At 39.3% G+C, this 11818-nt stretch overlaps 1 protein-coding gene across 4 annotated transcripts in view; it reads right to left on the reverse strand.

Moving 5' to 3' along the window:
* PAM (peptidylglycine alpha-amidating monooxygenase) overlaps nucleotides 1-11818 on the reverse strand; it is a 166660-nt gene that overhangs the window by 28931 nt on the left and 125911 nt on the right. For all 4 annotated transcript variants that reach the window (XM_006022903.2, XM_006022900.2, XM_006022899.2 and 1 more), the window contains one exon: nucleotides 4626-4755. In XM_006022903.2, coding sequence (XP_006022965.1) covers nucleotides 4626-4755 — 130 coding nt within the window. The remainder of the gene's footprint in view (nucleotides 1-4625; nucleotides 4756-11818) is intronic.

Genomic DNA, 11818 nt, shown 5'->3' on the forward strand with positions numbered 1-11818 from the left:
CAAAGGAAACCAGACACTCAAGAAATGCATGTAAGCATAAGTCTTTCAAACAAAACTTAAATCTAATTAAGTGAAGAAAATGTAATTTCATTTTCAACTAAAATGTCTGAATACATGATACACTTGAATTCTCCCATTTTCTTCCTTTTTTTTTTAAAGCCGCTTTAGTCTCTTTGAGATCAATCCAATTATGATCAAGGAATGTTGGTAAATAGGGACATGCTTTACAGCAGAAGACATGGCTGTGAATAAAGCTGTAAATACTTTATACAATACAATAGTAGCAGCACAACTCCTTCAAAATATTAAATATTTTATAGACTTAGAATTTTTGATTTGGGTAAGTGATAGACTACTGAAGTTTGTTCCATTTCCATTGATTACTTATTTAATTTGTTTATTAAGTTTAAGACAAACCACAAATAGAAAACCTTTAAGATTATATTCCCCTGACATTAAAATATGCATCGTGTGACATATCACCATCATCTAGGTTTTATTTTTTGAAACATATAAATAATTCCTTCCTTGGTCTTCTGAACAACGATGGGCAAAGTGGCAGATCCTAGGACATTCATCTACTCTGTTATGAGCTTCGATGAATACTTCTAATAGTTTCACTTTGAATAGCAAGTACTTTATACAACAGAAAAAAAGCTCTTTATAATAACTGTACAGAGGAGCACTAAAAGGAATTTGATTCTTTGACGGAAAAAAATACTAAAAGTTATCTTATTCACAGAAGGAACACGGGAGCAATTCATAATCCGAAACTAAGTTACAGTGTTTGCACTGTAGAACTACATTAAGCTGCCTATGTTTAATGTTCTAAAGCAGCCTGGGCTTGCATTATAAGCAGCACAGACCTTTCACTAAGTTGCATTTAGTTATATGAGAATCCTACTTTTTATGGCATATATTAATAAAACATGAAGACATTTTGTGTACTGGTTCTTTTTACAGTAAAGCACTCATCTGGAACCCTCCCCCCACCCACAAAATGACCAAGTCCCAGAATTCATCAAAATTTATGGTTTTTTGGAGGATGGTAAATTCAATGAGTGACTTTGCATATTTTTATCTAATCATATTAGCTTCCATCTATACATATTATCTTAGGTAAGGCTAATATCAATTTTACTTTGCTGCAACCAAGAACAGTGATACAGGAATGAAATCCAAACAATTTCCATTGCTGGCCTGGTTAAAAAAATTAAAGATATTTATATCTCCACTACCTCCTAACACAGTGATCTTATGATGAAAGTCTGTAAAAGGCACTCTCCACTATCTATCTACTTCAGGGATGGGCAAAATACTGTCCACGGCCTGGACCCGGCCCATGAAGGGTTCCTACCCAGCCCAGGTGCACGGGCAGTGCTTGCCCAGGCACAGCAGGGCTGGGGCAGCACGGCTGCCGGACTCCATTTTCCAGAAGCCCAGGCAGCAACGGTGGCTCCTAGCTACCATTACCACCAGACCCACCCTGCTGCCCGGGCACTCCGGCCCATCTGCCCCACATCCACTGCCAGAGGCAGGATCTTTGCAGGCAGGGCGATCAGCCAGATGGCTGGGATGGGGCTGAGGGCTGGCAAGGAGCAGTGTTTGGGAGCAGGGTGGGTAGGAGGGGCCAGGGAAACCCCAGGATCTTGGGGTGGTGACAGCTCGAGGCCAGGGCAGAGCCACAATGCACTGGGCACAGATCCTGCAGAACTGGGGCTCTACCCTGGCCTTGGCTCCACCCTGTCACTGTCCCAAGATCCCGTGGTCTTCATGGAAACTGGGCAGGCACCACATGGGCAGGACACTCCTCTGGGTAGACACAATTGGAGCACCCTGCCCACACATAAGAAATTCCTGCCCAGAAGAGCATTCCATCTTTTTTACTCTTCTGTGAAATATGAAACACCATAGCCAGAAGGAAATATGACTACATCCTGCTTGCCACCAAACAACTTTGAGGTAAACAGACTATTCTAACTTTTCTCTGAGCCTAACCTGCATAAAATGAACTGTTCTAAACAGAAGATTTTACCACACCTTTAACTCTCCTATGAAATATAAACTTTGATTTCTACCCAAGAGAACTTTTACAATCTTTTCTCCTATGCCTGATGAAGGGTTTGTGCCCGAAAGCTTGCAATTAAAGAAAAAATGTTTTTGCAAAAATCTAGTTTCTCTAATAAAAGATATCACCTCTACCATGAGTAATGAATATCGCTACCACTCATTTAAACCTATACCGTAGTTCTGAGACTGAATGGTTTTCACAGCAGAATGTGCAGCATGAAAAAAGATACCTTCTTTTCTTAACTAAAAAGATGTACTGAAAAGCTTATGCTATCACTTACTTTGGGTTTTTTTTTAAACTATACTTTTCTCCACCATGTTTAGTAATAACATCTCTTTTTTCTGCCTGTTTCCTTTTATGTTCCCACTTAAATGGGGAAGAGCCAATATAATCAAGTGTGTGCTACCTACATTGGCAATTATTTATCAACAAAAGCATGTCTTCAAATGTTAGGAAGGCATTTGACAATTGATCTGTAGTTATACCAGATGCTCTTAACCTTAGCTGCTGTTGTGTCTTTGGACTCTGGGTGGATGTATCATAATTGGCAGATTTTCAAACCACAAGTTTTAGAAGTGAAATGAAGAAGTGAGTCACACCAATGCCAACTCTGTCGGTCTATTCTGAAATATCTTTGATTCAATTCTTTCTTCAGTGACACAAAAAGTAGGATTTTATCCATGTGTGGGAGGAGAAATAAAAAGACTCAGATCAATAAAAGCTCTCAGTGGAAGCCTGAACAACACAACCTATAGCAAGTACCACTTTTTCAAATAAAATGGTCTATAGATAAACACGGTTAAGATAGAAAGATCACTTTGAAATAATACAAGAAATTTACAATTTCCTTTTTATCCATCAGGTTATCTGGTTAAAACACACTGTTCTTCATAAAAAATATACAAAAAGATTGCTCTTTTTGTGCAGAGGACAGGGAACAGCTGTTACAAGCATTGATGCCTGTAAAATAATCTATAAAATACAACATTTTAGAGACTGTTGTGATGAACTAAAATTCCCAACAGATGAAACAGATACTCTTAACTATCATGTTTATGTGCATGGAAAACAGATCCTTTGTAAGATATGTTCAATAAACCTTACTTTATAGATGTACTGCATTTCCTTTCTGCTCCCTGAATGCTTTAGAGTTTATGCCAATAGCTTTCAGAAGTAAAATAAAAATAAAAAAACAAAATCAAGACAGTACACCAGCACATGGTCCTTCTACACTGTTTGACAATATCTTCTTAGAAGTAAGAATGCAACAATGTCTTCCCAAATTAGTCTTTTAAAGTTACCTGACTAATTACTGACTAATTACTCCCCCTAATACTTGTAAGAATTTGGTTTATGCACCAATATCAGTTTTAACATAACCCTCTATAGACAAAGTTCTGCTCTAAGGCAGACAATGAGGGAAAAACCAATTTAATTCATGCATGCTCAGCAAAAGATGGAGTTTGGTGCTAAGGAAGATGGGTAGAATTTTCAAAAAGAACATAAGTAATTAATCAATGCTAATCCAATTGAATGTCAAAACCACTTCGGTGCTTTTGAAAACCCCAGTCAATGTATTAACAAGCCAGTAACTGAATACATGCCGAGATGTATTTTCCACATGCACACTCTTACTAAGGAGTTTCTCTCTCACCCTGAGTTTCAGCTGAAGACTCTTTTTAGCCTTAGCAGTACCTGGAGAGTATGCTCTAGTCCCACCCCTTCTCATGCCCCCACGGCCAGGTGGATAAAGGATAGTATGTATTTCCTGCTTCTGAGTTTCCTCTCAACTACAGAGGCCAACGGTACACTACCTACTTTCTCCTTGGTATAGGGGTAGGGCTAGAGAATGAGATCACACTTAAGGTACTGCTATGGCAAAAATGTCTCCAGTCAAAATTCAGGATGAGACTCGCCTACTAGTGAGAATGTGTATGCGGACAATCACTTGAAGGAAAAGTACTTGTTACAACATATCAGATGGAAATATCTCTCTATAAAAAGTTCTTATTTTGGAACTTAATTCTCTCTGCCTCTCAAACACTAAATAGTGCAAAAGTGGTAATTGTAGGAGTTTGAAGTTTTATGGGACAATATTGAAAGATATTGACATTTTATTAAATTAGAAGATCAAAACTTTTTTAGAGAAAGTACCATGTTATGCACTAACTTTCTTTTATTGTAAAAATCTAGTAATTCCAGAGTCTCATATCTGCTATTAACCAGCTACCTCCTCCTCTGCAAGGAAATCTAAGCCTAGGTAGATTTGCTTCAGCCTTTAAAAACAAAAAGTGGCTAAATTATTTATGAGCATAGGAAAGTAAGGCTGCTGAAGTCACCTAGTCCACCCCTCTACTCAAGGTAGGATCATCCCTGACTAAACCATCCCTGCCAAATATCCATGTAACCCGCTTTTCAAAATTTCCAGGGGTGGAGATTCCACAACTTTTCTAGGTAGCCTTGTCCAATGTTTGGCCACCCTCATAATCAGAGTCAATACCCTATCTAAAAGAAAATACATTCAGCACACAGCATAATATAATTATCCACTTACTTTTCATCCCATACATGATCACCCCTATGGAAGATAACTAGGTTGTATTCAGGGTCCAGGGCCAACCCAGAAACCTGGCCTAGTTTAATGTTTATTCCAGGCCAGTCTACTGCCTCTTCTATGTGGAAATCTAAAAAATAATAAAAATAATCATGAAGTATATTTATGTGAAAACATGAAATCAGGAGAAAATTCACAATGTTATGATACAAGAATTAGCAGAGATTTTGTTTATTTACATGCAATATTTCCATGAAATATGTTCCAATTTGACTGCAAGCAGTAATTTTCTGATGACAAAATATATTTCATGCATAAGCATTGGCATCTTGATCTACAGAGGATGACAGAAAATATGTGAACCTACCTTGGATTTTATTCTTTTCTCCATCTTAATATGCTACATATGCACAGAATATGAATTTAGTACCAACTATGTATGCACACACTATATTCTATGGTTTAAGAGACTGAATTAAATACATACAATCAGCAAAGTGAGCATCTATTATTAACATATCAGTCATTTTATTAAAATATTTTTAATTTTTTTCAATTTGATTCTGACTGGCTTGGTATCAAAGATGGCTGATCCAAAACAATCAAAGTCAAAGTCCATGTTTTTCAAAGAGCAACAAAAACAGATGAAGAGCAAAACCTGTTTTCCCCAAAGCACAAGGAAGAAACCTGAACAAACTATTAATACCATGCACCTTGCCTCTGTGTACTTTCAGAGGGTAAAAACCTCCCGTTATCCTGTGTAATATTTGTATCTCAAGTTACCATGTTATTACATTGTTTGAAGCAATTTATATACCAAAGAGCAAGTAGCTAAAAGGAAGGGCAAGAGGAAGGGCAGTGAAGAAAGGCATATCTGTCAATTCACTTAATTTCTTTATTTCTGAAAACAGAAATTCCTGCTAATTTGTGGATAACCCAAAACCTGATTTTCACACAATGAATCAAAAGCATTGTATTTAGCAAGAGAGTAACTCTGAAAATTGGGATCAGTCTCTTTGTGATTTCTCATCTTGCTGCTATATAAAAAGATTATTAAAAAATTATAATATTATGTCTAAGTTTATTTAAGATTCACAAATGTTTGCTTTTTACCTCAATTTGTTCATAGTAGCATATAGTGTTTGTTTTTCCCTAAGGATTTTAATTTTGGGGGGAAAAGACATTATTAATAGTGGTCAGTGAGTGATCCCAAAAATGTTTACGGTTTGAACAGAAGAAAATAGTTCAGAAATCTTTCCCAAATCCTTGTATCCCCACCTAGTCATTTAAACACTCTTTGTTGTTTACATTGCTCATCCCCATTCAGGATGGGAGTTACAGTGTACTACACTAATGCTAGTGACTATTAACTGAATTTGTCATTTGGCTTGCCTTCTCTGCAGTATTAGCTCAAGATGCAACTCAACTACTGACCTTAAGTAGTCTACTGTACCCCCCCCCCCACACACACACATTCTGCTCAAGGTAAGTTGTACCTAAAACTCCAGCTATACTGAACATAAGAACTGCCATTCACTGGGTCATACCATAGCTCTGATTTGCCCAGTATCCTATATCACACAGTGGCAGATAGTAAATGCTGAAAGGGAGTCAACAAGGTATGACTTTTTCCCCCTGTTCCTCTCCCACTCATCCTCCAGCGTTTAAGGTCTAGGAATTTTTTAATCAGAGGCTGTGAATCGGGTCATGTAGTAACGAAGGGGGTCTTGGTTACTCTAAGCTGCTAATTCAAAAGCTCTTCAGAAACGGATTTTCACTCATGAAGTGCTGACCTGCTAACTTGTGAAGAAGAATTAATATGAGCATTAATATGAGTACAGAATTCATACGAGTACAAATAACTCGAGCTACTAATTCAGAGGAGATAAGCCCATCGTGATTCACCGTCTTCCAGTGACATTAAACCATTATAGCTGTGTTCTTTTAAATCCCCGGATATGTTTTTAATTTGTAATGTAACTATGTGCATCATCATACCTCTTGCAATAGGTTGCAGTGGTTTTGTTACCTACCTCAGGGCTGAGTCCCTGAAGGAAGGCAATGAAGCTTTCTCTGTGCAGACCCTGCTGCTCTGGCTTCCAGAGGTAAGAGAGTAGGATCAAGAATGCTTTTGTACTTGTGGTAGTGTTGCAGAGATTGTAGCTGTGATGGCCTGGGAAATATGTGAAAGGCATGCACGTGGATGCTCAGTATTGATTATTCTAAATCTTGCATGGTCCAGCCAATATAATGTATTAAGAAACCCATTAAAGAAATATGATTTCTATATATGAACAGCTAGCTTTGGAAAGACTTGAATTTTTTTTAACGTATACTGTGGTGAAAAATGGAGTAGCAGATCTCGAAAGTGTGTTCATTCTAGAGCTTCTGAAAAGGAAACATCATGAGGTGTTGATACAAGAGGAAATTTGAAAGGTCATTTGTTTGTCCTGGTTACATTTTATTTGCAGTAATGCAATGCTAAACCAGAAAAAAATCATCACATAAATACTTTTAAAACATTAGTTCCATGGATATTTAAACAGTTCTATGTCTAGGTTTGAAGTGAAAATCATTATATCACAAAAAACTTAAAAGCCCGGTTTTTCTCTCCATGGAAATGTTACATATTCTATTTCTCTTGTAACAAAACAGCAAATTTCATACATTATTATTTTATTTACTAAAAAGGGTTTAATGACAATTATCCAGGAAGCAACTTCATGATGTACTGGAAGTTTCTGTATTCATAAGGGCTGGAAGGGACCTTGCAGATCATCAGGTCCAGCCCCCCCTCTCTAGGCAGGAAGACAACTCAGGTTAGGTGACTGTCTAGTCCCCTCCTGAAAACCTCCAGAACAGGTGCCTGCACCACCTCTGGAGGGAGTTTATTCCACAGTCTGGGCACCCTGACTGTGAAGGAGTTTTTCCTGGTATTAAGCCTGAAGCAGCCATCCAGGAGTTTGTATCCATTAGTCCTGGTCTTCCCCAGGGGTGCCCTAGTGAACAGTTGTTCACCAAGCTCCTGATGCACTCTGATATAGCGGTAAGTCACTATCAAGTCCCCTCTCAACCTTCTCTTCTTTAGGCTAGGCTAAAGAGGCCCAGGTCCCTCAGCTCTTCCTTGTATGGCTTGCCTTGCAAGTCCCTGATCTGTTATGCATGTGGGCAAATAGATTCGTCACCTGTTTTCAGCCTGTTAAGAGTTTTTCTTCCTAATAAATATTCTTGATAGGGAATTGGTGAGGGCAAGAGAGTCAAAGTAGAGAGTCCCTCTTTTCTTGAAGTGCATAATTTAATTCCTCCCCCTTCCATTTCTGCTCAGTCTCAGAAAATTAAGCAAAGATTCCTTTGATAAGCAAGATTTGTTTAGTAATACAGTTTATTGGACCAACTATATACTTGAGAGAGATGTTAGACAAGATTTCAGGTAAAAACACTGTTCCTCAATTCTGGGAAAGCAGTAGAGAAACAGCCCTAGTTAAATACTATGTATAATAATGACTTCTGTTTAACTCAGTCGTGCAAATGAAAACAGTCCCTTAAAGAAGAGGTAGGGCTGTGGAGGGAAGATAAGGACAGTTTTCAGGGCAGGTGTCCAACTAATCTCCTATGCCATCTTTTTTTCTTCTCCTCAAACTGATTTTTCACTAATTTGATCTTTAGGCTCAGACTGAGGAAACCCAAGGCCCAGGTGCCTGGGTCCAATCAATGCTCCACTGGTACAATGGCTGCTCAGTCTTGTTTAAACATACTCCATTTCATAGCTCATGGGACACCGAGTTCTCCACAAGATTCTCATAGACACGTTTTTGGGAAAAAGATAGATTTAAAATGCAGGGAAAAAAGTTAAAATCTGCCCTGGGTCCTAGACTTTTTACTGAATAAAAAACTTGTTTCTCTTTGGAAAGTTTTATTCTTTTAATTCAATAGAGATTAATCAAAACCATGAAAAAATTAGCACAGGAGAAGAAAATAAAATGATAAGAGCTTGGCTAGCTAGTGAGGACAGAATCAAATCATGTTATACCTGAATTTTAACTTAATTTGTTTGCTTCTAGGCCTGTAATGCATGAGTATAATCTTTATATCTTGCATCTATGTAAGTGAACTACTGATGAAAAGTCTGGGTAGATAAGGCCACAAACTTTTAAAAATCCAGAGTGCTGAGAAAGAAAAATGATCATAGACTGAGTTTTACAAACAGGTTTCTTGCTCAGTTCAGTTTTTGGCATGGCACTTTGATTACGGAATAAACGGAATAACTTCTGTAAGGATCAACAATTTAGAGTCAGAGGCAAATGTCACTAAGTCTGCTGAAAGATGTCTTTGTCTTCCACTTGCTAGGAGACTCCTCAGCTCTTTACCTCAGTGGAGAATCTAAATCAGAGCAGTTCCTGAATCTGTCATTTGTCGAATGGCTTACAGCAATTCACCATGTCCAAGGCTGAAAATGGAAACAACGACCATTCTAGAGCTTGTGCAAAACTTGACATCCTGGCTTCTCAAACTGGAAAAAATAATTGTGAGCACATCATCCTATACTCAGACAAGGCTCCTTGGGTGAATTTGATATCTTTTATTAGACCAACCCAAATAGTTGGAAAATATTTATTAAGCAAGCTTTCGGGTTCAAAAACCCTTCGTAGGGCTAAGGAAGTTTCAGCAGTTGGTGTGTGCTCTTCCTGGATGGAATGAAAAGTCCTATACTCTGCATCCTGAAATAGCTCTTTTCCAAAACTACTGACGTGAAGCTCGTTACAATCTTAAGACTATCATTAGGCCAAGACCCAGCTGCGTCAACATATTCAAATCTATTTTTAAGCCAAGAAAGCTGCACTTTAAAACAAAGCAGATCCCAAAATTTAGGACATCAAGACTGAAGAAAAAGCATTTGCAGTTCAGTGAAATTAGACATGAAGTAATCTTCTAAAACGGATTATACAAAAGCCAAAAGCTGCCACATCTAAGGCACCTTTAAAAGGCCAACTATTCAAATTGTATTTTCCCGTCACCATGACTTGGAATGGGGAGACATCAAAAAGAGTGAGATGACACAGAAGATTAACCATAGGAGAACAACCTAAGAAGGAAAAAATAGAAAATATTTCTGAGCCCAACATCCAGAAACACTTGAGTCTGGGTTTCTTTCTTTTTTCCTTTTTGTAACCTGAGTATTGCTTAGATGCAACAGTCATGTGTGCAACAGTCATGTGTCTAGAAAACCATGACTCAGAGAAAGACATGCATATGAACACTAGATAATCAACACTAATGAATCTAAAAATACAGTTTCAGAAGTCTAAAACAAAAAATCATCATTGAAATAATGGTGCGCTTGATTCAACAAAACTCCATAGCTGCAGGGAAAATGATTAGTGATCCATGATACAAATTACATTATCTCTATTTGTGGCCTGACAGAGAATGAAGGACACAATTTTGGACACATGCATAAACAAGATAATTTTCTCATATAAACAAAAATAGCTATCTAGTATCCACTTGGAGGGTACTCACCTCACCTCATTCAAAACTAGTCTGCTTTGTGAACTTATCCTACACACATTTCGTTTTAGATGGGTCTATGAAATAAGGCGTCTCATGCTATCAGAAAGCTTAGGCACTTACAAGAAACCTTAATTTTGGGTTCTTAAGCTTCATTTCCTCTGTGAGGTTAGATATAAGTATATATTGCGAAAAAATCCCTAACAGTTCCACTTATATACCGAACAAGGGAAAAATTCCTTAACGATCAACAACAGTTACCAGTCAAAATGCTGTGAAACCCTTTCTGGGATTTTTGTGACAAAATTCTATTTAGCTGGCATTATCTATTAATTTGATCACATTTTCAACATCTTGAATAGCATATTATTTTTATCTTTTTATCCATTGTAGGTTTTCAATAAGATAACCATATTCTACTGCACAGCTATAATTTGAGAGAATACTGTAATACTACTCATTTACTCTATGCTAAAACTGGCTGTTACAATACCTAAATAGCTCATTCAATCTTCAAACCTGGAATGAAGATGAAGAACTGGTATTCAATGCATCTGAGACTATTTCTTTATTTAGCCAATGAAAAATCTGTTGTAAATATTGAGCTTTATACATTTCTAACAGGGGGCAGTTCTCCAGTGTTGTAACATGGTGGAGTCTCACTGATTTTAACCAAACTGCACAGAATACCAGTGAGTAAATCTTGTAGTAACCTATACACTCAATTATTAGGATAGTGGTAGTACTTGCAGTTAACAGTATGGTAGTATCAAACTTGTTTCATGTTTGGTCACACTGACTATAGCAGGGACGAGCAAAATACGGTCCGCAGGCTGAATCCGGTCCAGCAACTGATTGGATCTGGCCTGCAGCTCCCCTGTGGCACTCCACACCATGCCAAACCCCACCTGCTTCCACCTGGGGCAGCTCATGCCGCACTCCCACCTGCAACCACCAACGGATCCAGCCAGCATGCACTGCTTCCCTGCGGGGCTGCTCCTCCTCTTCCTCTTGCCCCTGCTGCACCACTGCAGCAGGTAGCCTGTGGAAGAAAGGAATCAGTGGGGACATGTGCTGGGCACCACATGCCCAGCCAGGTTGGTGGGGAGCTGCGGTAAGGCGGCTCCTGCATCAGCGCACGGCACTCCAGCTCCAGGCTGCCTTCCACCCACTTGACCCACGTAGTGCAATGAGCAACTGCCTGTAGGTGGCTGAGTGGGTGAAAAGTGGTTGGGAGTTGGAGCTAGAGCCCCATAGGCTGTAGCTTTCCTCTCACCTGGCTGGGTGTGTGGTGGTGTCTGACATGCATCCCCACAGCCGCTACCCTTCTCCACGCGATGTGCTGCCCGGAGTGGCACAGCAGGGGCAGGAAAAGGAGAAGGACCTACTGGAGGTGGGAGGAGCCAAGCAGTACCTGGGTGGCTACAGCCACACTGGGAGCAGCCCCACTGGGAAGCTGAGTGTGCTGGCTAAGGTGGGCGTGGGATGGAGCATAGTGCGGGCTGCCTCTGGTGGGAACATGCAGGGCTCAGCCCCAAGCAAAGCACCATCCACAGGGGTAGCTGTGAACTTGATGGTGGGTGAGGTGGGGGAAAACCATACTACCCAGGTGAGCTCTGCTGCATGTGCCCCCTCTGCCCCCGCTCCTTCCCCCCACCCCTGGCTGGCTCCTGGGACCTAGCCCA

Source organism: Alligator sinensis, unplaced genomic scaffold (genome assembly GCF_000455745.1).
Source record: "Alligator sinensis unplaced genomic scaffold, ASM45574v1 scaffold575_1, whole genome shotgun sequence".
Classification (NCBI taxonomy): domain Eukaryota; kingdom Metazoa; phylum Chordata; order Crocodylia; family Alligatoridae; genus Alligator; species Alligator sinensis.